This window comes from Topomyia yanbarensis, chromosome 2 (genome assembly GCF_030247195.1).
Source record: "Topomyia yanbarensis strain Yona2022 chromosome 2, ASM3024719v1, whole genome shotgun sequence".
NCBI classification, from domain to species: domain Eukaryota; kingdom Metazoa; phylum Arthropoda; class Insecta; order Diptera; family Culicidae; genus Topomyia; species Topomyia yanbarensis.
In genome coordinates, this window is record NC_080671.1 from 15,953,668 (window position 1) to 15,980,130 (window position 26,463).

General features: G+C 41.5%; 1 protein-coding gene across 7 annotated transcripts in view; it reads left to right on the forward strand.

Annotated features, from left to right (window-relative positions):
- The window catches only part of LOC131678908 (uncharacterized), a 543,408-nt gene extending 519,807 nt beyond the window's left edge, over positions 1 to 23,601 (forward strand). For 6 of the 7 annotated variants that reach the window (XM_058959338.1, XM_058959340.1, XM_058959344.1 and 3 more), the window contains 9 exons: positions 8,182 to 9,071; positions 9,130 to 9,396; positions 9,463 to 9,823; positions 9,890 to 10,119; positions 10,177 to 10,344; positions 10,408 to 10,616; positions 10,675 to 10,838; positions 10,931 to 11,066; positions 20,580 to 23,601. In XM_058959338.1, the coding sequence (XP_058815321.1) occupies positions 8,182 to 9,071; positions 9,130 to 9,396; positions 9,463 to 9,823; positions 9,890 to 10,119; positions 10,177 to 10,344; positions 10,408 to 10,616; positions 10,675 to 10,838; positions 10,931 to 11,066; positions 20,580 to 20,631 (2,477 nt within the window). In that variant the 3' untranslated portion in view covers positions 20,632 to 23,601. The remainder of the gene's footprint in view (positions 1 to 8,181; positions 9,072 to 9,129; positions 9,397 to 9,462; positions 9,824 to 9,889; positions 10,120 to 10,176; positions 10,345 to 10,407; positions 10,617 to 10,674; positions 10,839 to 10,930; positions 11,067 to 20,579) is intronic. The other variant, XM_058959339.1, reaches the window with a different exon arrangement.
- The last annotated feature ends 2,862 nt before the right edge of the window (positions 23,602 to 26,463 follow it).

Sequence of the window (26,463 nt, forward strand, 5' to 3'; positions counted from 1 at the left end):
TCGAAATGTTTGTGATTTCTCATCACATTACCGTGCTATTTTAGTCATGAGTTTACAATTTTTCTGTCGATCTAGCGGGAATTATGCTCATGATTTCAAGATCCTAGTCACAATTTCTATTCACGTTATTGTTATCGTTTAGTCGTGAGTAGAGTGGTTCATGTTTATGATTTAAGAGACATCGTCTCGATTTTTGATATTTTAATCACGAGTAATGTGATTAATGTTCACGTTTTCGTGAACTTTGTCATGATTTACATAATTTCCATTTACATTGTCGAGATATTTCAGTCACGAATAGAGATTTATTTGTTCATGATTTTAGGATCTTAGCCACGATTTTTTATATTTTTGTCACGATATGGGAGATTTGTATTACCGATTTCAGAGTCATAGCCACGTTTTTGTTTATTGGTAGCTACCTAGCTAGCTATTTTTCTTGTATCTACTACTCGTACCTATTACTGGTCGCTAGTAGCTGAATATTTCATGAAAAAAAGGATGGAACAAAAATGATTACACGAATAATGCTCCAAATTTTGTGAAACAGTTCACGTGAGAATTTAATTACTATGTTGCATGAAATTGAAGATGATTAGAGATATCTTCTAAATATCACAATCACGCAAAACATATCGTAGGGGGAAGTGGCCCAATTTGGACCCCACCCGTTTCTCAGCTATGGTAATATTATGAAAAACTTATATACCATTTTCATGGCTGTCATGTAGCTTTGTTCTATCTCACAAAATTTTGCGGTTCTCAGTTTTCGTGTGCGTGCGCTAGGGGCGAATGCTGTTTCAGAGCACTTTTTTTTGAAAAATGTGTAAGCCAAAAAACAAGCTTTTACTTTTAATTGTATATTTACTACAAAGTTATATATATATCAAAGAGAACTTTTCATTTCACAATTCGAAATTTAGGGAAAATAAAATAGGAATAACTTAGACTAAAATAGGAATTCGTTTCTATTGCAAAAAAGATCGATAAGAAATGGGTGCTCCGAATTGGAACAGGGTTGGGATAGTTCGAACCTTTCATGTACTTTTGCGCAGAACCGTTTATACACAATACGGTAAAAAATCGTAAAAGGTCGCCTTAGAAAAAGAAATATTTATTTGTGAATCGGTTGACATGTTCCAATTCTCTAGCTTATAAACCCGTACTACTTGCGAATCCATTAATAAAATTCTTTAATTTCGTGAACTATTTCACGATCACGAATACGAAGTCATGACTATAATATTCATGAACCATTTCACGGATGCATGAATATTTGATGATTTTTTTAACTATTTCACGAGCACGAATGGTAAGTCGTTACTTATACTAGGAATCATGAACCAGCTCACGAATACCATATATGAATAATATTTCATGATTTTGTGAATTATTTCACAGGCACGGAATCATAAATTTATTCACGAGGATTGAATAGATTCATGAATAAATTTCTGAGTTTCGTTGCGTAGTTTGCGAGCAAATATCCAGAATATTTTGATTTTGCGAACTAATGTTCCTAAATCTATGAATAACATTATGAGTCAACCTTTGGTTTTATGAATAATGTTCATCAAAATCAAATAGTAACAATTTAGTAATGATATTGCGGAAATTATTACCGAACTTTACAAAACAAAAATAAAAATATTTCCACTAATATAAGAGTGACGCGGGAGTTATTGTAGAGTAATTGAACATAATTATAAAAAAAAAAGATTCATGGTCCTGCTTACGTAACGAAAAAACGTGAATGCTTCAAAATTCATGGCGCTTTATTCAAGATTTTGTGAACATTTTTTCCCTGTACATATTACTAAAATCATATTGTACACAAAAACATACCTGCTGATCTTTTCCCTCTTCTACTAACACAATTCCTTTCCAGTGATGCTCGTGGAGATGGAGAGGTAGTCTCGGTCTCTATCAACAACGAGTGTCGAACTAGCATTCCTTTCCCTCCCTGGTAGCACAGCATTGGACGTAGCCATCGTCGTTATTGTTTACTTACCTTGTACCTTGTTGGCTACAGCGTCATCTCGACGATGCCGGTCGTATCGTAGAGTTCCATCTTTGTTGGTCTTCGGCGGCATCCTTCCAGTTCCCCTGCACGTTCAGGGGTCTCAGGTTCTCTTTCATTGCGTATAGCCAAGGTGTTCATGGCCTCCCACGAAATCGCCGTCCTTTTCCTGGCTCCCTGCTGAATGTTGTTTTCGCAATTCTTTTGCTTTCTTCCGACATTCATACCACATGACCAGCCCATTGCAGTCTGGCGTATTTTATTTGTTTAACAATATGCACAATTTTGAATGTATTGCCTCTTTTTACCCGCGACCATATACTTTGTTTTGGCCGAGTTGATGATTAAGCCTATCCTTGCACTCTTAAAAGGCATGAAGGCCACTTCCACTGCTCTACGATCGATTTCAATTATCGTCCGCAAAACCAAGGAGCATATCCCAAGTAACAATTGAAGTTTTATAGCACGCTGCAATCTAAGTTTTATCAGTAGCTATAAAACTATCATAAAACCACAATTGTTACTAGGGTATGTGACCTTGTGATGCTAGTTCCATTTCTTTGCACGCAAGCTCTTCTGAAAGCTCCTTCAAGAGCAATATTGAACCGCACATTTGAAAGTGCATCGCCTTGCTTCAGTCCATCTCAGGTCACAAATGAGGTAGAGATCCCATCATCGCACGTATCAGTCTAATCAGTTTCGCCGGAAAACCATGTTCTGGCATAATCTACCACAGCTCATTTCGCCACCTTAAAATCAATGGACAGATAGTGGGTCTGCAAGTTGTACTCCCGGAATTGGTCTAGGATCATCCGCAGGCTGAATATCTGATCCGTTGCTGATCGGTCCTCACGTAAACCAGCCTGTTATCCCCGGACGAAGGACTCGTTAAGCGGTCTCAGTCTGCTACACAGGATACGCGACAGTATTTTGTACGCCGACTTCAAGAGAGATATCCCCCTGTAACTAGCGCCCTCCAGTCTATGCCCTTTCTTGTAGATGGGGAAAATTAGTCGTTATTGAGTATTTCATGAAAATGTTGAGTCAGTGAAACATACTCAGTGGGGATGATTTGCTCCTTCCAAGTAACGTTTGTTTGGGTCATTGTGCAATTTCACTCATTCGCTCAATCACGAAGGACAGCTACGGGCAGTCTACCTATGCTAAGCTAACACAGAAAAAATTATCCAAAATTTGTGAATGTCATGAAAGCTGAAATAATCATATTTGGAGATATTTCTTTTTTTTGTGAACTTCAGTCATCGTTTCCACTATGTCATTGTCAAATTGTTTTTATATCCGTGAACAAGTTCACTGCTTTATGAATATTATTCATTAACCATGATGTATGACTCACGATTTTATTCATGAATTTAGGGACATTGTTTATGGTCCGACCACACAATGTGATTCATAATTTACACTCGAACCTTCGTTTACGAACCAAACCGGGGTCCGTAAATTGAATTAGTTCTTAAAAAAAGTGTTCGTTATTTGGGATTCAGTTAAAAAAAAGTTCTCTTCACATTCCTATGTAGAATTTCATTTCGTAAAAGCAGTTTACAAAATTGAATGATTATATAACTTAAAAACTATTCTGTACCACATAGGTAGATAGGTATGCTTACATTTACTCATGTTCCAGGTATTACACGAACTTCCTGAAGTGAAGGTCTAAAGATCTACAAGCGTATCCAGTTATCTCATGGAAGGTCATGGATCAAAGTTTAATGAATTATTGCGTCCAATTGATGTATAAGGTTATCCAAGAACCTTTTGAAATGCAGAACTTAGGATCTATAAGCGTAATAAGTAATATGTTGATGAATTTTTTTTTTCTCTCTGTACAAATAGTCATTGATGTTCATGACATAATGCTCTATGATGTATAGTCTACCCGAGCAAAGTCGAACATCAAAATTACAACAAATTGAAATCTTATTTTGCTACCAGTTTTTTAGATTTTTGCCTTTCTCATATTGAAAGGTTATGCAATCGCTCTAAAAATCGTCAACCTACTCCCGCGATTTTTTTGACTTATTTAGGCGTAGGTAGGAGTATGCAATGAGAGGTTGCTACTTTAAAATTGAAACTAGTTTAAAATTTCTTAACAAGTTGAAAATTTTCGGCAGAGTCCGGACCCCCCGGATCGTCTTCTTTGATCCGCCGCTGGTTACATGCGATGTTTCAGTGTCAACACATAGCATCTCAAGATCGTGGCTGTCGATCCATTGTATGTATGTGCAAATCGTACTGATTATGTAATATTCATTCCACCGTTGAATTGAACATAACCAGCCATGGAATCGTAGTTTGGACAAATGAGAAAGGCACAATTGCACCACTAGGTTAATTAAAACAGGTTTTTAAATATGACATAAAATTTTGATCTCATTTTGCTATCCTTCTTAGAAGAATTTTTTATATTTACATTTCTTTGGTGAAACATCAAAAGTGAATACATATTTTGTTATCAAAAAAATTATTCAACACCTCGATGAGCTTTCAATTTACTCTCACTGATAGCAGAATTAGTTTTCTGTTTGATGTCATAGGACAATTTTGCTGCTCTCCATTTTGATCTTTTAACCATTAAAACGACCAAAACGACGACAACCTGAGTAATCATTAACCGAACATCACAACATCAAGTTTAGTTTTCAATTTGTTGTCAGACTCCGCTCGGGTATATAGTATGCAATTCAACAGATGTCACAGGTCGAATAGGGTCGTCTTTGATCACAGGTCCAAAGATCTACATGCATAACCATTGTAAAGAATAGCAGATAAAATGAATTGACCAAAATGCAAGCGAAGTGAATCTAGATATTCTCGCAACTGGCTTGACGAGTACATGACGGATAGTGAATATTTTTGGAACGGACATGGCAAGTAAATGTCGGAAATCGATGAGGGACTTCATTTCGAAATCCAAGATGGCGACTTCCTGTTGAGCAAAACTTAACAAAACCGCAACAATTTGGGTATTTTTGGAACGGGCGTAATAAGTAGATGACAAAAATCGATGAGTGACGACTTCCGGTTGAAGAAATCAATTTAAAACCTTGACAATTAGGGAATTTTTGAAACGGACATGACAAGTAGATGACGAAAAGCGGCGACTGACGTCATTTTGAAATCTAAGATGGCGGCTTCCGGTTGTGCAAAATTTGCAAAAATCCTTACAATACAGACATTTTTGGAACGGGTTTGTTGAGTAGGTAGCAATTGTAAGTTGCCATTCATAAACATTCAAGAATTGTATCATATATTGACTTGCGGGTTCCGAAATCTATAAATTGCTTTCTGACATTAATTCGAGCACCCCATTCCGAAAATATTAATAATGTTGGATACACCAATAATTTTGCTCAACCGGAAGTCGCCATCTCATACATCAAAATGTATTTAAGGTTGAACAGAGAAAGTGCAAAAATCGAAAACGAAAAAAGCAGTTTTTTCCTCACCGTGTGTTAGATCTTCATTAAAATCAATCAGTAGTACTGTAACAACATTCTACATAAGCTGCTTGATTTTTATGAAGATCTAACACACGGTGTGGATAAAAACGGCTTTTTTCGTTTTAGATTTTTGCCCATTCTCTGTTCAACCTTAATGCATCGATTTCGTTATTTACTCGTTAACTTTCTTCCGAAAATCTCCATTATGGTTGTTTTATAGAGAACTGTTAGCACACAGTAAATTTATCATTTATCGATTTTATCAGCCCCCGATTTTGTCTACCCCGATGGGTTCTAGCAAACGAACTACGTAAAATTCTAGTACATAAATGCTTTCTTAGGCACATTTTTTTTTACCTTAACCCTTTCATGCCCAACTTTTTTCTAGTGCATGTAGGGTTTCAAAACTATTTTTCCTTTAAAACGGTGGGGTCAAGAAACTCGAAAAACCTTTTTTCATAAAGGTAGGTGCTTTCCTTGCAGTGCTTGAAGCTACTCAATTTTTACTTTCCAATGCCCACTAAAATTCTCCTAGAATATTTACAATAGTCCAACTGCGTGGAAAACGTAGCCAAAAATAGTCTAAATTGATAAGTTTTATCAGTTTTCACTAATATTGCAACATAACGAAGTTATATGAAAAATACATTTTTCGTCGTCAACGTAAACGGTCCCTGGCAGCACTGCTCCATCGGAGTTCAATCAGACTAACTGCAATAACTTCAGTTCTAGAGCTGATCCTTGTAAACGTTAATACTGAAATGAAAGCCAATAGTCACATTTATTAGCCTTACTTGTTTTTGTGAGCAAATCTTGCCTTAATCAAAAGTTAAAGCTGTTTAAAAACGTTGTTGTCCACAAACAACATGGGCATGAATGGGTTAAAGATTAAAAAGGAAACATTAATTTTGCACTGGAGATTTTTGATTACCAATTAAAAAATTTATGAGGCTGTGTCTAGGGACTACCGATACCAAAAGTCTCCATCTTGGATTTCAAAATAACCCAAAATATCGATTTCCGTCATCTCCTCATAAATTCTATTACGAAAATACCCATATTGTTGAGTTTATAGAAAGTTTTCTAAACCAGAAGTGGTCATATTGGATTTCAAAAGGGCCTAAAACATCGATTTTCGACATCAAATAGTCAATTCCATTCCGAAAATTCATATTCTAAACCCGAAGTCGCAATATTTTTGGAATAAGATCGATGAGTCGATGCCGGAAATCGATGTTTTAGGCCTGGTTTTCAAAAAGGCCTAAATCAACGATTTCCAGCATCGACTCGTCAATTCCAAACTCATTTCGAAAATACCCATGTTGTTGAGTTTATAGTTTTCTAAAACGGATGTCATCCTCTTGGATTTCAAAATGGCCTAAACATCGATTTTAAGTACATAAATGCTTTATTGGGCATATTTTTCTTAGCGTAAGGATTCAAAACTAAAAATATATACAAGGTATTTAACGGCTTTCCCAGTCTTAATACTGTAGGCAAACGATTTAATTCTAGATTGTCCGACGTTTCGGCCGTTTTTGGTGGCCTTTTTCAAGGGAAAATCTAGTCTTGTCGTTTTTGTCGGAGTCGTTTATTGCCAACTGAGCCAGACTGAGAAAGCCGTTAAGTACCTGTGAATATTCCGTAACCAGTCGACAAACACCCAACCATAAAAATATATATTTTTATTTAATTTTGCATAGCAAATTTTTAATTAAGGGGGGAACTCCTTCAAGACATTTAAAAAAAATCGCATTTTATGTTTTTGATTTAATCGATAGATATAAACCTTAAGAATATTTTAAAAAGTTTCAAAAATCTGTTCTCGGCATTGTAACTGCAGTAAGTTTCTTTTTTCTGGACCGAAAACTTTAAACGGCATTTTCTCAAAACTGTGTCTTTTAAATTCGAGTTTGGGATTACGAAGAAAATAGTGAACCAAATATCTTCGTATAGCATTTATTTTGAAGGGCATGAAAAATTGTTCTATGTGAACTGCAAAGATTCCTTTTTTGATCCAAAAATAATCGAAATTTTCTCATAAAAAAAAATCCAAGAAAAAAATCCGAGTAGTAATATATCAAAATAACGTGCAAACTCACCGAAATCATGAACGTCGTTTAAATATCGGCACTTTTCGTCAATATTCTCATATTTGTATATCTCCAAATTATGAACAATAGTTATTAAAGTCTGGACACACTGACAGTAACCCTACTAAACATTCTAGTGTAACACCAGGTTTTTTTGGAGTGAACAAATAGTTTCACAAAGTCGAGGCTTATTGTTTTTAATTTTAGGTGCCTGATAACGATTTTTGTAAACGGTTCCTTATACGAAAAAGTAATTTTCTATCATAATTTTATGAACTGTTTTCGCCGTTACTGATGTTACTTACCACATGTGCGAATAACTATTAATTTTCCTACAGCGCACTATATATGTATACCTCAAACAAAACGATTAAGTTGAGCGACCAAATCACACATCCATCACATATAATCCCATAATTATTTCAAAACAACTGACGGCTTGCGATGAAATACACCCCGTATCAAATAATAGCTTGTAAATCGTTGTAAACATAAACATAATCCCGTTATTAAAATCCCGCTTTGCAAATAAGCCAACCGAATCCATTGAATGGCCCTCAAGAGGCTGCAAAACAAACCACTAATCCCTCCCACTCATCTTCTGCAGCCACCGTAACCCAGGAGGGTTCCTCTTTTGAAAGTGCCTCCTCCCTGTACAGCCTGGCTCGGGTTGATGCAATCTGCGAAGACACACCTCCGATCGAGGAACAATCATCGACCCCTCAAATTCCACCCCTGCCACGGCCTTCGCCGACTCATTCGATGAGCAGCAGTTCCAGTGGAAGTTTCAACATGGCCAGTAAGAAAACTTCCCCCTCCCAGTCAACCATGCCGAAATCACTGCCAGCCAAAACGAAAATCAAACCGGAATCGGTTTCCGACGACGAACGAAGTGAAAAGCGATACTCTTCCTCGCACGATGAAAAGGACATCAAGGGTACGCTTACGAGACCTGTTCGCCGGGGACGTGATTGGAATGAAGAAGAACGGCGGAGGAAAAAGAGTACTTTTAAACTTGAGTTCGACAAGGATTCAATTAAGACGTACACGACTCCGATGCTGAGACAGCCAAGCCCCGGTTTCAAGAAGATCTCTCCGGAAGACAAGAGCGCTTTGAGCATTTTGGACGGTACGAGTCCCAGCAGCAAACAGAAACGATTCCGACCTAAGACTAGAAAATCACCACGAACACGAACCACCATTGGAGATGACGCGGTTAGCACCCCTATGCGACGAATCAAAACTCCCCTGATCAGAAGCCCGGATAAGCCCCAGATAGCAACACTCCCAACGCAAGTCGTCACACCTAAACTAAACCCAACACAGTTCTACTCGCAAATCACAAGTCCTCCCTCGGGAAGCTCCCCCAGAAAGCAGAAGATATCTCCGGAGAAACGGTTGAAAGCGATTTCTACGGAATCGCTGCGATCGGTTTCACCCGGTTCGGATTCCGTGTTTTACAGCGAAGCGGATGCACTCTCCCAGTCCGAACAGCAGGTATATTCATCGTTGGTCCCATTTTGTTTTAAGAACTAACTTTGATCACTGTCCGAAGATTCATTGTCATCACTGCGGCAAGGAGGTAGAGGTCGCCAGTGTTCCCGGAGAATCGGAAGAATCGATAACGGCGCTAACGCTGGATTCGACTGACGCCGACCGACCGGATATCGTTCAACCTCCGGAAGGTTTCGCCGATTCACCCGACTGCACCAAAACCCCGCACCATACGCGACTCTACAAAAAGATGGACAAGCGATTTCGCTCCGAAGATCGACACACCGATCGGAGACACTACAAACCGAGGCAGGAGTATAGAGCGAAGGTGAGCGGTTCCATCAACCCGGTAGAATGTATTTATTAAGCGAGATGTATATGGTTTCATTTTCAGAGTGAAGAACGCGGTGGGAAAGATGACACGGAGCAGAACACCTTACGACCCGCAGGATCTTCACCTTGTGTCGCGCCTGTAGGTCCACACGGTGATCCCCAATCGGAACCGGAGCAGGGTATTTATCATGGAAATTACAAAGCCGGCTTGTGGATCTGTATTGCCGATCGGGACGTCTGGAGAAGGCACGATCTGGGCGGTGAGGGAAGCTTCGATCGACCCCCGCGCGATTTGGCCGAACGTCGAGGTTCAACCGAATCCGAGCGGGATTTTCGCAAAAAGTATCAAGCCATCACGCACAGGCTGGTGCACCGGAAGTCATGCGTAGAAATGTACCGCAGACAAAATACGAATAGCTTTGGTAGGATATTGACCTGTTAAGTGTTTGTTGCAGAGAGATAGTAACGTTTCCGGTTATTTATTTCAGAATCGGACAAAATGGTTGTGGTGAGTAGAAAGTCGGGAGAGTTTGGGTTTCGGATACATGGATCCAAACCGGTAGTGGTTTCAGCCATCGAGCCGGATACTCCGGCAGAAACTTCGGGCTTAGAGGTTGGCGATATCGTCCTTTCCGTCAACGGAATATCAGTGATCGATAAGAGCCACTCGGAGGTGGTGAAGATTGCTCACGCTGGAAGCGACACGTTGGAGCTTGAGGTAGGTTTCATTTCTTAGGTCCCGAGCGTCCTGAATTAAATGTTGTGGATTAACTAGGTTGCTCGTACGATCGGAGTCCTCTCGCCGCTGGAGGACAGCACAACAAATCCGGCGATATATTCCGGTTTTCTGTGGCGTCACTCAAACACAACACCCAACAAATGGGTTCGACGGTGGTTCTCGCTTCGGCCTGATCACTGCCTGTACTACTACAAGTCTGAGTTGGTAAGTGTTCAGTTATTTAAGAATCAGCTCTTTCTTTCATCGGGATTTTTGTTGTTTCCACAGGATAACCAACCAATTGGTGCTATTATTTTGACGAACCACAAAGTAGAAAGACTGGTCATGGACGCTGCTGGGCGTCAATTTGCTTTCGCTGTTCACACCGAGGAAGGAACGAAAGTTCAGCTAGCGGGAGATACTGACGAAGCTGCGAGTCGTTGGATTGCCATTATTAGTCACGCTGCTCAGCAAAGTGATCCTTGGTTAGAAAACAGGTATGTTCGATGAGTTTATTAATGACAGACGCTTCAGTAATGCTAACGAAATTCGCAGTGCACGGAACTTACGACTGCCCGCGAATGGAATTCACAAACCAGACTGCGCCGGCCCGCTGACCAAGCTGGGTAGTAAATGGCGCTCCTGGACCAAGCGGCACTGTGTACTGAAGGATGCTGTACTGTACTTCTACCACGAAGCAAGTAGTAAAAGCGCGTTTGGTAAGTGTTGGGGATTGCCTGGAATTTCCACAAATTGATCCGAGACTAATGAGAATTCTCACTTTACTTTCTTCCTTTCACGCAATCTCCAGGAATGGCATGTCTGCAAGGCTATAGGGTGCAACCATCATCTGCAGGTGGTAAAAAGTACGCGTTTGAAATTGTTCCTCCGGAGCTGAGCCTGCGGCACTACTACTTCCACACAGATACGGAAATGGACAAGAAACGGTGAGTGGGTGACAATCGAATTTCAGATAACTGGGTCATAAACGAATTCGAAATACCTCATAAATTGTGATTTGAGAGCATCGTGATAGTGAAATGCGAACATGAAAAGATAAATTTATTAGTTATCTAATGGAGTTTTCGATTGATTGACACCGGTGTAGTGGAGTGCACTGTTTTTGCACTGTCTAACAGAAGTGTCAATGGAACATACCCAGTTTTCTGCCCTTCTGCTAGAAAGTGCAAAAACGGCGCAGTTTCAGTGCACTCCACTACACCAGTGTCAATCAATCGAAAATCCTATAAGTATGCGGGATGATGTGCATTGTTCTGTCATTGCTTTTCAGTGTCTGTTTGAGTGGTAACTGGTAAAGTGCTCGAAGTCAGTAAGTATAGTGAGGATATGATATCCGCCAAGAGAGGTCTATTGCTGCATCTTGTTCCTCCATTCGACACACGTCTTGCTAAAGCATTAGTTGTCCTCGCTGCCTCCATCTCTTCCATCAACATTACCATTTTTTCTCCAGAGTCTCGTTGATTATCGTCAGGACGATGTCATCTACAAAGCCGACACCCCAACTCCGCTGTACATCATATTCCACAGCGTTGGACCAAGCATGTGGCCCTGCGGTACTCCCGCCGTTCCCCTAGACGACCTCTGCCTCATATTTGTCTAGTAGACCAGTACTCAGTTCTGAAAGTAACTTTTTAGAACCTTGCATAGGTAGTACGGAACCCGCATTTTGTGCAACGCAATGGCAATAGCCACCCAGCTGGCGCTGTTGAACGCGTTTTACACCTCGATCATTACCACGGCGCAGTAACTTCGATACTTTCTCCGCGCTGACTGTGCGGATTGCATAAACCTTCGAAACCCCTTTTCGGAATTGGAAACGGCCCTGCGATAGTCCGTTCCCACTTACAACATTGAAATTTACCAAGTGTATCCAACACCGATACGATGTTGGATCACCTGGTGCCCTGGTTTTGACAGCAACATCAGCTTCTGGATCTTCCATCTACCCGGGTGCTGTCCTTCACTCAGGCATTTCGGTAACACTATCCTGAACATGCCCGGAAACGCCAGGATCGCGATCTTCAGTGCTACGTTGGGGATACCGTCCGGACCGGAATCTTTTTTCACTTTCAGCTCTTTTGCCACTGCAAGAAGCTCGTCGTTGGAGACCTGATGTCACCAAAATTTCCATCGTCTGCATTGACGTACAACGTAGGCTAAAGTCGGGCCCTGCTTCGGGAAGATACTCTCCACGATGGTCTTCAGTTTGTCAGCCACCTGGAAAAGAGCCATACGCTCTTTTCAAACTGCATCAGCTCTTGCTCTCTGAATGTGTCTTCTGGCTTCTAGGAAGGATGCTGAGCCTTTCGTTCCACCGATACTCTGGACGCCGGCAGCTCCTTGTTTCCTTTTTCTTTGGCATAGTTAAGTTACACGCTCTCACTAGTGTTTCCAACATCTCATCGGTATTCGGAATTGGAGCGATGCTGTATGCACGAAGTGTTTCTACAAAAAAAATCCTTTTCGAACTTCTCTATTTTCCAGCACGCCAGTCGTCACTCACCGCGTTACAATACAATTACGCCGACTAATGGTGTAGTGAATCGCCTGGTGGCCTCTACATGTGCACTGTTCACTAACTAGCCAATTCATATTACCCTTCAGCGACGGACTGTAGAATTTTATTTTATTTTTTTTAATGGACTCCCGACCGTATATGCTAGCGGAACCTTCATTGCACAGCCTTACATCTAGCTTCATCAGGGCTTCCAAGAAGCTGTAACCTCTTGCGTGGGTCAGCTTTCTATTCTACTCCACGGCCTATTGTAACACCAGCATTCGTCCGACGAACGCCTCCAACATCCAACTGTAGTGCACTGACGTCCACCTTAGGGCTACATACGACAACACCGTTGATCCTGGCGATGACAAAGCCCGCGTGTTTGTTATCCAGCACCTCTTAGATTGGGACACCGTCCATCACTTGGGTTGCTGCCATCCCTGCACCATCCACCACCCAGTTACCGTCATCTGGAGGAACACGATACGGCTCTGCAATAATTGCAACGTCACACATGGTTTCTGTTGTCGACTGTCACAACAGTTGCTGTGCAATGTCGCAATGCTTAAGATGAAGCTGGGTTATCTCTATCATCATTGCCTTCTCCTTTTAATACGCAGGGTTTTATATCTGCTTCGCTTTCCTTTGATTCCAGTTCGATCTTTTGTTTCTTCTGGATTTCTTGCTCCCCCGACTGGTCCCTCCCTATATCATCAATTTCTGCCGTGGCGTGTTCTGCGGTGGCCTTTAGATCTTTTTCGGCTGATGCAGCTATCAACAAGAGCGCCTTCTGCTCACGTTCAGCAACTGTTAAGGCCGATTTAATACTTGTCACTAGCTGCTTCACCTTGGTGTGCATATTGTGCTTGTCCTTCGCGAACTTATAGAGCTCGTTGACCTTTTTCTCATCATCGTCAAATTCGACTTCCCAAGTTGTGAGTCAACCCGAGTGGTGTCGCTATTTGATCTCGGTGTGCACACTCGATTCTGTAACCTCATCTCTCATTGGTTTGCTTTTGGCTCACTCTGTACAATCGGTGATTTCTACAGCTTACCACTTCTTGCAAACGCAATCGCGTCACTAGTCACATTGGAATATTTGGATGTTTCCATTCTGGTGAATGAGCTAGACCGCTATCTCATTTCGTCGTATGTATGTATGTATGTATGTATGCACTTCGTTTGATTCCAGGCCTAGCTGGTCATATTTGTTCGCTGATTTCATCTCCGCTACATCACTCGATACTGCTGCGATACTGCTGACCTGTTGGATACCGAGGTCGACCCAGCGATTACGGTTGAAGCGTGGCTGGCGGAGTGAGCCTACCTTGGCTGAAAGCTTCTCGACGAAACAATGCTCCCGAAACTGTTCATGGAAGCGTTAACCTTGCTTCGATGCTGTTCGGCAGAGCACCGAGGTCTGTCCAACGATTCCGAGTGGATGATTGCGTCCGGTTCACTGGTGCCCCGATGATTCAAGCGGGCGATTCGCTACCGATTACTCGAAATAGTCTCCAACTTTCCTACACCGACAGTGGAAAATCTTACGAAGCCGATGCCTATGCTACTTCACGATCTACTTGAACCAGTCCGCGGCGGTGGGCGTGGTGTACTCCGATGGGAAAATAGCCCAACGTCGAAAGTTCCCTCGAAACCACTATCTGGATACTGGTCGCTCAGGTGCCGAGGTCAGTCCTGCGATTTCGGGTGGAGGATGACTTCCGATTCTCAGGTACCCCGACGATTCTCCGACGATACGCGCTGTCAGTATAGTCCCCGGTGGTGGGTCTAGCCTACTCCGATGGTGCCCGCTAGTCTCCTTTATCTCTCTTCAGTAGACTTACTTGTCGAGTGCCAAAGTCGGTCCAACGACTCCGGTTGAAGTGCGATACCCGGTTCATCGGTGTCTCAGCGACCCAAATCCCTGCATCACCGCACGCGATGCAAACTAGTGGAAGTTCAGTCTACCGTTTACAGCGTTATCTTCCTGATGTTGCCACTTGCATTAGGTATCAGCTCGGGCTCGTTTACGAACTCCTCTCGTGCCTCGATCCCTATAACACTTGCTATCTTCTTCCCAAAGAAGCCTCTGACGAGATAGTTCACTACGCACTAGACGCCCGATTGGCCATCAGCCTGAGCATCCTGTTCAGTCGAGATCTGTTACTCATCGTCTGCAGTACCATCACCAATGCAGATCTTGCATATCTAAGCACCGCTGTGGAGACGCTCGTCAGTAGTCGGTTTTTGCTGCTGCTGATCGCTGAATTGTTGGGCATGATCCGAGATCGCTTTTACGGTGATCCATGTGGCCATTTAATCTTAGCCCATCGTCTATCATCAGTCCCAATTGTTTATCTTCCCGCTTTGAGTCGATGATGTACTATCCGACCAAAATTCTCGCCTGCTGCACAACAGATTCTTCTCGCTCATCCAGTCTTTCACAGCATCTCCGTGGCAAGTACTTCTACTTCCTCTAGTGATTCGTCCAACGCGTCGTCCGAAAAACCTACAATCTTTAATTCCCTGGGGATGCGCAGCTTCAGCACTCCGCCGTGCATAACATTCCAAAGAGTTGGACCAAGTATGGAACCCTTTGGAACGCCCGCTGTCACAGCTACACTTTTTTCCGTTGTCTGTTTCGTAGATCAGTTGCCGATGCTCATCAGAATCTTACAAAGGTACCCGGGAATTCTCATTCTGTGCAGCGAATCGACGATTACAGGTTATGGAAAGCGTTTTTTCGTCCAGCGTTACCACAGTAACCTCTTCTCTTTTGCTTGTGCGCAGCTACCATAGTTTCCATGACCATTTATATGGCGTCCACAGTGGATCTACCTTTCCAAAAGCTATCTGCATATTAGATAGGCCATTCCCAAGGAACCAAAAGTTCGTATAAGGGAGCTGCCTAAGCTTCACGTTTTAAGTAATTTTGCAATACGGTTTATGTTCTAATAGAGGCTTAAGCAGCTTTGAAGTTCCATTAAAGCTTAAGCAGCTTGAAAGATCGCTAAGAACTTGATGTGAACTTTAAAGTGTGCCTTTTAAGTATTATCCGAACTACTGGTTGCTTGGGTTGTTTCCCTCCGTGTATATTGTAAGTATGTTAAGGATTACTCTATCAATCACTTTACCGATACAGGCATATCGGCCTGTATGCTGAAGGATCACTCGGGGGCTTGTCAGGTATCGGCAACAACACCAGCTTTTATCGTCTCGGGATGTCGGGGAAGTTACCTTCATCGATACACTTTTGCAACGCGATCCTAAACATGCTCGGGTTCGTTAGAATTGTTGTTTTCAGAGTCACGTTGGATATGTCGTATGGTCCCAGGCCTTCTTGGTGCTTAAGGTTGGACAGTATCGGTCAACGGAACCCCGTGGCAGTACAGAGAAGGGTGACCGGCGAACGAAAGTGGAAGACAAAAGACCGGACCGAGAACGTGAATGCGGCTGACCTAACAAGAAGGATTGTGGCGGCTTGTGACGCCACAATGCCGCGAAAACTGGAACCACGCAACAAACGGCGTCCAGCTTACTGGTGGAACGAGACGCTTAGTACGTTACGCGCTGCTTGTCTCAGAGCCAGAAGGCGGGCCCAAAGAGCAAGGTCGGAACCAGATAGAGAAGAGCGTAAGGTAGCGTTTCGGGAAGCTAGGGCCGCTTTAAAACGGGAGATCAGACTTAGCATGTCAGAGTGCCACAAGGAGTTATGCCGAGAAGTAGACGCCAATCCCTGGGGTGACGCATACCGAGTCGTGATGGCGAAAATGAAGGGTCCGACGACGCCAGCCGAAATGTGTCCGAGCAAGCTGAAGATAATCGTCGAGGGTCTTTTCCCGAAGCACGATCCAACTATATGGCCACCGACACCGTACGGCGAAGAAAAATGAACAAGCACGGATCGGCAAGTGACTAACGACGAGCTAGCAGAAGCATCGAAGCGCCTAAAATCAAAGAAAGCCCGTGGTCCGGATGGAATAACAAACGTGGTACTGAAAGCTGCGATCCTGGCATATCCGGACATGTTCAGGATAGTGATGCAGAAGTGCCTAAATGAAGGCAACTTCCCCGAAATGTGGAAGGTCCAGAAGCTGGTGTTGCTGCCGAAGCCAGGGAAGCCACCTGGTGACCCGACCTCGTACATATGCCTGCTGGATACACTCGGAAAACTCCTGGAAAGGATCATTCTTCGCCCAGGTTGGCGAAATTCACGGAAGGTGAGCGCGGACTGTCCAAGATGCAGTTCGGTTTCCGCAAAGGAGCATCGACAGTAGATGCAATTCGGATAGTGCTCAAGAGTGCTGAGAAGTCATCTAAACAGAAGCGAATAGGAGATCGATACTGCGCTGTGGTCACGATAGATGTGAAGAACGCGTTCAACAGTGCCAGCTGGGAAGCCATCGCTGCAGCGGTTCCCGACTATCTATGCCAGATCCTGAAGAGCTACTTTCAGAGCAGAGTGCTGCTGTACGAGACGAGCGAAGGACAGAAGTCACTGCGTGTCACAGCGGGCGTTCCTCAGGACTCCATTCTCGGTCCAACCCTTTGGAACGGGATGTACGATGGGGTCTTAACGCTGCAGCTGCCTAGGAAAGTGAAAATCGTAGGTTTCGCGGACGACGTGTCACTAATGGTGATGGGTGAGACACTCGAAGAAGTGGAGGTGTCGGTGATGGAGACAATAGACGCGATCGAGAGCTGGATGAACGGGGTCAAGCTGCAAATAGCTCACCACAAGACGGAGGTGTTGTTGGTCAGCAACTGCAGATCGGTTCAACGGATGCAGATCGACGTCGGAGGGCACGTGATTGCATCGAAACGTGCATTGAAGCAATTGGGAGTTATAATCGACGACCGGTTGAGCTTCAACAACCACGTTGATTACGCCTGTGAAAAGTCGGCGAAGGCAACGAATGCAATAGCGAGAATCATGCCAAACGTCGGCGGTCCGAGAAGCAGCACGAGACGTCTGCTATCTACTGTTTCGTCATCGATACTCCGAATACATAGGAAGCATGGAGAGGTGAACTTCCATTTGACTCAGTTTTTGTCCGGACACGGATGCTTCCGGAAGTACTTGCATCGGTTTGGACATGCATCGTCACCCCTTTGCCCGGAGTGTGCGACTGTGCAGGAGACACCGGAACACGTGGTCTTCGAATGCCCTAGATTCGAAGAAGTTCGTAGGGGTATACCTGGTATGACAGTGGACAATATCGTCGAAGAGATGTGCCGTGACGAACATACCTGGGATGCTGTCAACAGAGTGGTCTCGAGCATACTCTCCGAGCTGCAGAGGAAGTGGCGAAGAAAACAGCAAGAAGCCGCAAATCGGGTTTCGAGAGAAATTCCGCCGCCGGGGAACTCTCCAACTGTGTAGACTAGGTCCACCGCCGGGGACCAGTTAAGTAGTACGTGACGTAGCACCGAGTTGGGTCGTCGGGAGGGCTGGGACGTCAAGCTTCACCGGAATCGCTGAATCGACCTCGACATCCTACCGGGTAGCTCGTGAGTAGGCTAGATCCACCGCCGGGGATTAGACCGAGTAGACCGCGACGCAGAGCTAGCAGTGGGTCGTTGGGGCGCTGGTGAACCGGAAGTTACGCTCCAACCGGAATCGCCGGATAGACCTCAGCACCTACTGTATGGTCCGTTGAGTAGGCTAGATCCACCGCCGGGACTAGATCGAGTAGATCGGGACGACGCGGAGAGCTAAATGGCTCATAAAAACGAACATCGGAATCAGGAGAAATCTACCGCTCGGTTGCAGGAGAATAGGCTAGATGCGTTGTTGGGGACTAGACTGAGTAGTTCGCGAACAAGTAAGGGCGGGAGCTGAATGGCTCATCGGGAAAGTAGAGCAAAACGGAACAGGAGGAAGCCAAAGGGCTCAAAAATTGTGGTGCTAAAACAAAAGAAGAATCGGTATCGGGAGAGCCTCCTTCGCCGGGGAACTCTCCATCGGCGTAAGCTAGATCCACCGCCGGGGACTAGACTGAGTAGACCGCGACGAAATACCACCAGTCGCAGGTCGTCGGGGCACCAGCGAACCGGACGTCCTGCTCCACCGGAATCGCCGAACTGACCTCGACATCTGGTTGGTTGGCTCGGTTTCGGGAGAACTTCTCTCGTCGGGGAATTCTCCGTTGGAGTAGGCTAGGTCCATCGTCGGGGACTAGACCGAGTAGTTCGCGAACAAGTCTGGTGCTCAATGAGTAAACGGCGCTGAATGGTGCGAGAAGGGAGTTGCGGTGCTAACTGGCACAAGGGAGCCGAAGGGCTCTGTGAATTAGACAGTCTGAAGTTTGCCGCCCAGACTGTACTCGTAGGGGAGGAGTGCTAAGCCTCGACTCACAGCCAGCTTTCCGACTGCCATGCAGAACTTGCCAGTCTGTGTGGATGGTAGAGAATTGGTGGGGTATAGAGGAGTGGGGCTGTAACCCTGCGGAAGAAACGAACTAGTAAGTAGTTGAATTAGAGTGTGTACTATGCACATAAAAACCCCTCCCCGAAGTAATGCCGTAAGGTAGTGCCGGGGAGGAATCAGGTTCTGTGCAAGAGCAGTGGTTTTTAGCGGATCGGGTGATGGCAGCCCAAACCCGTTCCCTGAGAAATTGGGGTTTTTGTACATTTTTCCTCACTCAGGGTTTTCCTGAAAAAATTTTTACAGCTCATTAAAAAAAAAGATGGATAGATAGATATATGAAAAATAGGCAATTGAAACAATAAATTCAGTACAAAAGGCCAGTATCATCTTGTGCATCCCAAAATTTGCAGATATATAGCTTAAGGTGTAAGAATCAACTTTGCCGAAGACTGCAAATTGATCCGATTTTGCAGAAAAAATATATTATCATATAAAGTCATGTGTTGCCTCTCTTTCTCACACATGCTTAGAATAGGAAATTTAAAAAAAATTGGTTGGTCTTCAAAGTTAAATAACTTTTTAGGGGAACCTCCATTCAATATTCGTTCTTCAACAAAGCTATTCGTTATAAAATAAACTACGCGACCGTAAGTTTTGAGGTACGCAGAGTTACTGTAAAATGTTTTATTGAAATTTAAGTTTTTATTTCTGAGTTTCCATATATATTACTATAGAAAGTTGAAACCTCTTGTGGGTGAACTAGAGCTATCGGAAAAAGCTCATATTTGGCATATGAAGTAGTTTAAAATGTATTGTTTACACAGTATTTGTATCGCTGTCAGTTTTTTGAAAATGGTTGCCGTTAGATTTAAATCTGCGTGTGCTATAGTAAATACACGCGAGAAATGCAAGGCTGTTTAAAACAAAGAAAGCTCAGCATGGACACCGAGATTGCGGGAGGCTATTCTAGAGGTACAATACTAACAATTAAGCGGATAAAACAGAAGTCGATTTTTTGCCCTCTACACCAGTCTCCCCACTTAATTATGATTACACACACATAATTTATCGTGAAGTAGTCTAGCAAGTCAGGGTGTTTGATCATTTTATAATGTTAACAAAGAAAATGAAACTTTTTATTCAAGCTTTTTTAAAACATTTGTTTTGGTGTAAGTAGCAAAATCTTAAAAATTGTTATACCTTATCATTGGAGCAAGGATTTAATCAGTTATATTTCGCTTTTGTCAAGTTTGAATAAGAATTACGGGCATAAATTAATTTCGAACGGAAAGAATGCAGCGATTGAACTTAAAAACTGATTATAGTCCATTCAGATTCAATATTGACCATATAAATTTAACGTATGTGTTTTGTTTCTGATATATACTAACCCTTAAAATTCGATAAAAATCTGTATAATACAGATAAATCTGAGTAAATGGTAGCGTTTATGAAGAATCACATGTTTAGACAAATCTATAACACAGTACCCCAACTAACAAGCATCATTTCATTCCCTCTTATCGTCTCCCTCCACACGCTCGCACATAACACCGGGATCCACTGCAGCTGGGTAGCCGCTCTGGAATACTCGATAGATCGATGGATGAAGGCTGGCTGAAACACACTGAAACGATACGAGCAGCTCGTATAGTACACATTTAGGGGCAAGCAGAGCGGAAAGCTCTGCACCTTCGCTTTACTGTCGACGATATATTCACTTTTCTAGCCTTGCCTTCGAAGCATATTCTTTGGCGTTCCAATTTGATCTAAATAAAAAAAACCGAGAGCTCGGACCGGAAACTTTGGTTAATGTCCGAGTCCGGATAAACGCAATCCGATCCGGCCGGTCCCAATTAATTTGAGCCGGAGCTGGGAGAGCACAGAGATAAAGTACGACGACGCAGTTAGCAAAAGTGTCAAAATTGTAAATTATTTGGCGACCGAAATAGGATTAGTAATTATAGTTAATAATTCAATGGCTAGAAACGGAACGTGATCGTAAATGCGTCATTGTCGAAATAAAAACCGTAACGTGTACGTTTAGATGCTCAAAGCGAGTTGTTGTCCTATTTGGTAAGATTTTTTAATGCTTAATTTTTGTCAGTGCCAAATCCACGATACATGCAAGTTACGGGACTATTTAATATTAACTAGGGACAGTGAAATTTTGAACCAACGAACTGAAGCAAGCAAGTGTAGTTGTACCGGGTAAGTCATATTTACGAACGAATAGTAAAAAAATCAAAATACAACAAATTACGCACATTCCCCAGAAATTTTGTCAGGCTAGATGTGTATACCGCGTACCACAGTGGATGTTACTTATTATATCGGTGTAATGTATTCTAAAGCTATTCCGGAGTGGGTGTCAGCCAAAAGAACTCACGGGTAATAGGTAATTGTAGTAATATGCCACAAAATAATTACGTAATAGTCTGTTAGCGGAAAGTTTGAAAATTTGGAAAATGTTAGAAACGAATGTAAACGAACCGTGCCGGGTTCAATTCAAACAGAAAAGTATAGAGCTGAACCGAAAGATTGTCTTATGTGAGCAGATAAATATTTTAAGTGAACTTGGTAAGTTAGATATTTATGTGAAACAGTCCGAAAAATTAATGTTTAGAATTTTATAGTATTGCTGTTTTTGTTAGACCGAAAAATGTTGAATAGTTTATCTGATAGTTGATATTTGATTTGCGTATTTGCAGCCGATGGATATTTTATGTTGTACTCAAACGATAAATATATGAAATTCGAGCGATTCATATCAATTTTATAAATACTACATAAGAGCAATACGAAGGGAATGGTTAAATTTGAGCAACGAATGAAATTCTTAAACTTTTTTCAAATAATTCCCCTTACCGTAGATTTTCTATCAGTTGGGCTAGGTATGTTTATTCGGCCAAAAGAACATTATCATTCATCTGCCAATTCGTCAAGATGCACAAATTTCATCATTCGTTTCATATCTCAATTGCAAGATTGCAATTTAACCAAAAATAAACATAAAAATATTTTCTAATAAACCAAATCATTGGAGAGCCGAAATGTACAGTTTTTGCCAGTAATTTCTGCACATGTTTATAAGCAAATTCTTTTCAGACTGATATCGATACGGGTGCATTCAAAATTAGAAACTCACTCTGTTTTCGTTGATTTTTAACACGAAATCCCTGTCAAAAACTGATGAATCGCCTTTTCCGGATATATAAACAAAAAACAAAAATGAAACAATAAGTGCTTTGGTCTTCGTGACAGGTATAGTAGTGACAGTTATTTTGTACAGCAGACGCCTTAAGCCATTTCCAACCAATTCATACTACCGGGTATCTGATGTTCATCATATTTTCAATACCTTCCATAACATGCTTATCTAGAACTAATTTTCTTTGCAGTATATATTACATTGCCAATCGCATCTTGTGAACCTCCAAACCACTACAACGCGTGTTCTCCAATTATTTTATTTTTGATCGAGGAAAATCTTGGAAATCTGTAACAGCAATATTTCTAACTAGCATTTTATTCGGTGTTCTGCATTTATGCTCCACGTAAAATGCGATTCATGATGGGTATGCACATGCTCGATGTTGCAGCAAAACGACAATAACTACATCGGACAGAAATGTCACAAAATTTTACTTTGAACCTTCCCCACCCACTCAGAGTTTGTCGTAAGCAAGATAACCCATCTGCGGATATGGTTTCCCACAAACAATATTAAGATTAGAACCTCTCTTACAAACAACCGTTCGGTTCTACGAATTGTTTGTGGAATGTTTCATCAACGCGTTCCGAAGATATCCTGTTGTCCACTAAACACCACACTGAAAGCCAACATATAAAACAAATGACCTTAAACGAACGGAAAGAAGTCGAGTTGTCGAATGCAAATAGTGTAACGAAAAAAAAACGATTAAACACATTTTTAAACCATTAACTAATAACGAGAATGTAATAAATCACTATATAAAGGTAGTTAAAGTTTTTTAAGAAATATATACTACAGATGAAGTGTAGATACAGTCGAAACGCCATACATTAGAAATGAGCATCCAGTTTAGAGTATTTATTAGGATATAAAAATGAAACATTTGAAGAGATTTAGTGCGATGTTCAAAGTTTTATTTGGATTATAGTGAAAAAAAATCAAGATAAATCGTATATTCAACACATCCTACAATCTAACCGGCACTCATATATCCACACAGAAGAAAATATCAAATATCGACTAACCGTAAAATATATCGAATTCATCCAACTGAAAAGGGGTAAAAGCTTAAGCCAATGTTAGTAGCATATAGTGAGAGCGATTAAACAAAACGCAAACTGCGGCACACGATAGAAAACCAAACGAGAACTACTACCGCTCGATCCACTGCCAGCCAAAATCGGAGAAGCTCAGAAAAAATGTGAAGAGAAACTATTTCTTCGTCACGCCGATATGATGCAGGTTGCCCGAAAAATATGCCGTTTTTCTGTAGGACTGGCCAACAAAAAAGGTGCAGAATACGGTGCGAAATAGACCAATTCCTAGTGAACCAAATGTGAGATTACAAGAAATAGATGATTAATGAATACTGAACACGGGCGGTTTTTATTCGATATCACATCACAATGGAATAGTTTTCATTTCAAAATCAAGACTACGCTACTTCCATCTTTATAGTGCTGTTTGTAGGGTTCGTCGTGGTTGCGGTAAATACCGCAACCGCGCGGTATTTACCGCACCCGCACCGCAAAATCTGCGGTGCGGTAAGACACTTTTTCCCGCAGATGCGGTGCGGGAAAGAGCTTTTACCGCGCGGTTTTACCGCAACCGCACCGCAAAAAAAATTGATAAAGTCTCACATTTGCATTTAAAAGTGGATTCAAACTAGGACTTTAACCATTTCAGAAAAACGCAACTACATTTATTTCCTTAGCAAATGCTTAGCAATGGTATTGTTAGGAAAACCCTTCTATCAGAACGTTCGAGTTTTGCTTTTCACCCTACAATAGAGAATCATAAAAAACTTTGAATTGCAATAATTTCCATTGACTTAATAAACTAATAAATAGACTTAATAGACTAATAAATATTCGACTTATCGCTGTTTGATTTCTCACATTTAGGTTATTCTAAACTGATAAACAGTGTGCTATTACGAAAGAAAATCTAGCTGTATGCGAAATAATTTGATGCTATTATTTTTACGACATATTTTGAACACTAGTTATTTTATACTTCTAAGTAAAACTTCATAAACTATGCAAAATTCCCAAGTGGGAAAAATTTTGGACAAGACCAATTTCTTTGTGCATGAGGGCACATGCCTTACATGAAGTATGGTTTTTTTGTTTTAGTGTTTCGGATTGTCCTCGTCAGTAACTAGCACCATCTGGGTGTCCAGTTAGACTATGTATCTGAACTAGTACCCAAATTAGCACTAGTTAGACACTAAATTCCAAAAAGTCACACGTCTTGCGTGAACACTAAACCACTGGCTTATACCGAGTGATGTCTCGATAGTAAGCACAGAGGTTCTGTTTGCCGACGAGGAATATGAACCATAAACTAACCATTTCAAACACATAAAATGCAAGATCCAAATAGAGACAAAATTATTTCATCATTTAAAAACAATAAATTTGTACTCTTAAATCCAATTTAAAAGGTCATCACTTCTCCTGATTCCTGTTGGAAATCGTGGAATTATGAATCGTTTTCGATATAAATTTTTCAACTGTGAATTTTGATTAATTTAAAGGAATTAGAGATGAACTAATTATACTGGGACTTAAACACAACCCAAAGAATATAATTATCTTCATCAAACCAAACGAATTCGGAGTAATTGATAGTAAAGGAGATTAATGTATGAAAAGCGTCCAAAATAAGAATGGGTCCAAATTAGGCTGATTATTCTATCATTCGTTCATCAATATCGTATTTCTATCTTCTTTGGTTGCTGTGTAAATTCCATGTGAATTTTTCTGCAGTCAATTTTATTGGACTCTTTTTTAAAAAGTGTGCTACATACCTTTTTTTCGAGTGCCAAATTAAGTCCCAATATATTTCAGTTAAGTCTATTTTGTAGCTTTTTATAAGAAAAGTTAGTCGAAGTGTTTTTATAGTGTAGGGTATTGATTTTTTTTGTAATTCTCAAAGCCCCTCTTCATATTATGACAAGTGTGAAAGTTAGCTCAGATGCCAAAGACCACATAGTTTGAATCCCTTCCACTTCATTCGAAGTTTTTACCGTTGGCTCTTTGGGAAAATATTATTAACATTATATTCTGAGGAGTCTCTTAAAGTTAAATTTCGTGTAAATAAGAATAACATTTTATTATATATGGTTATACGAATAAACAATTTTTCAACACCATTTTTTAAAAATTCAAAAATTTTACCGCATTTACCGCATTACCGCGCGGTGCGGTGCGGTAAATAAAGTGCGGTTGCGGTAAGCGGTGCGGTTTTATTATTTTTTTGCGGTTGCGGTGCGGACAATCCATTTACCGCCCACATCCGCACCGCGACGAACCCTAGCTGTTTGGAGCATTCGGGATTGGCAATGCCAGGAGAACCTTCTGATAATCACGTAAGTATTCCAATTGGATCTGTTTGTTTCACAAATGTGTCTAATACGTTCAGTGGGCCATAAGCGCGACTTCCGAAGGGTTAAGATGAAGTTTGAGATCAGTATTAAACTTGTTCTATTTTTACACCGCTTCACGTCTTATTGAACATTTTTCATTGGATAATCGTACGGGAGCTGAGATAATATGTTTTCAAATAGTTGAAGATAAAATATAAACCGGTCTGTTGCATTCTTCACTTGTTTTCTTCGTCGTAATTTTACATAATCTGAGAGCGACATATGACAGCGAACATAAAAACCTATTTTAATCCACCTAGCGGTGCAATTGTGCCTTTCTCAATCATGAATCACGAGAATGTGTGCGTTGTTTATATTCATTAAAAGAGTTCGAGTTCTAAAATTTTGAAAAAAAACAGCCACGGTAATATTGAACTGAAAAAAGGTGCGAAATCGGCAAAGTCCCAAAAAGTCGATTTTTATAAAAAAAAAATTTTTCGAGATAACATAAAATCTCGACGTTTCATGCATTTTAAAGATGTTTGGCATCAAAAATACGAATTCGATTTCTGAAATTTCATGGGGTCCCCCCTTTGAAAAAAAAAATTGAGTTCTGGCTTATATGGGAATTTCATATGTGACCGGACGATTTAGTCTATATTTCCGGACCCATATAAGCGATCCGTACGAAATTTTATAGACATCTGTGGGGATATTATAGCTATCATTTGGAACTAAGTTTGTGAAAATCGGCCCAACCATTTCAGGGAAACTGATGTGAGTTCGTAAATTTTGAAAGATTGCCGCTTTTCCCGGGCACTTCCGGAACCGTCTATGGTGGTCAATGTAGTCAACGAAAGTTTGGT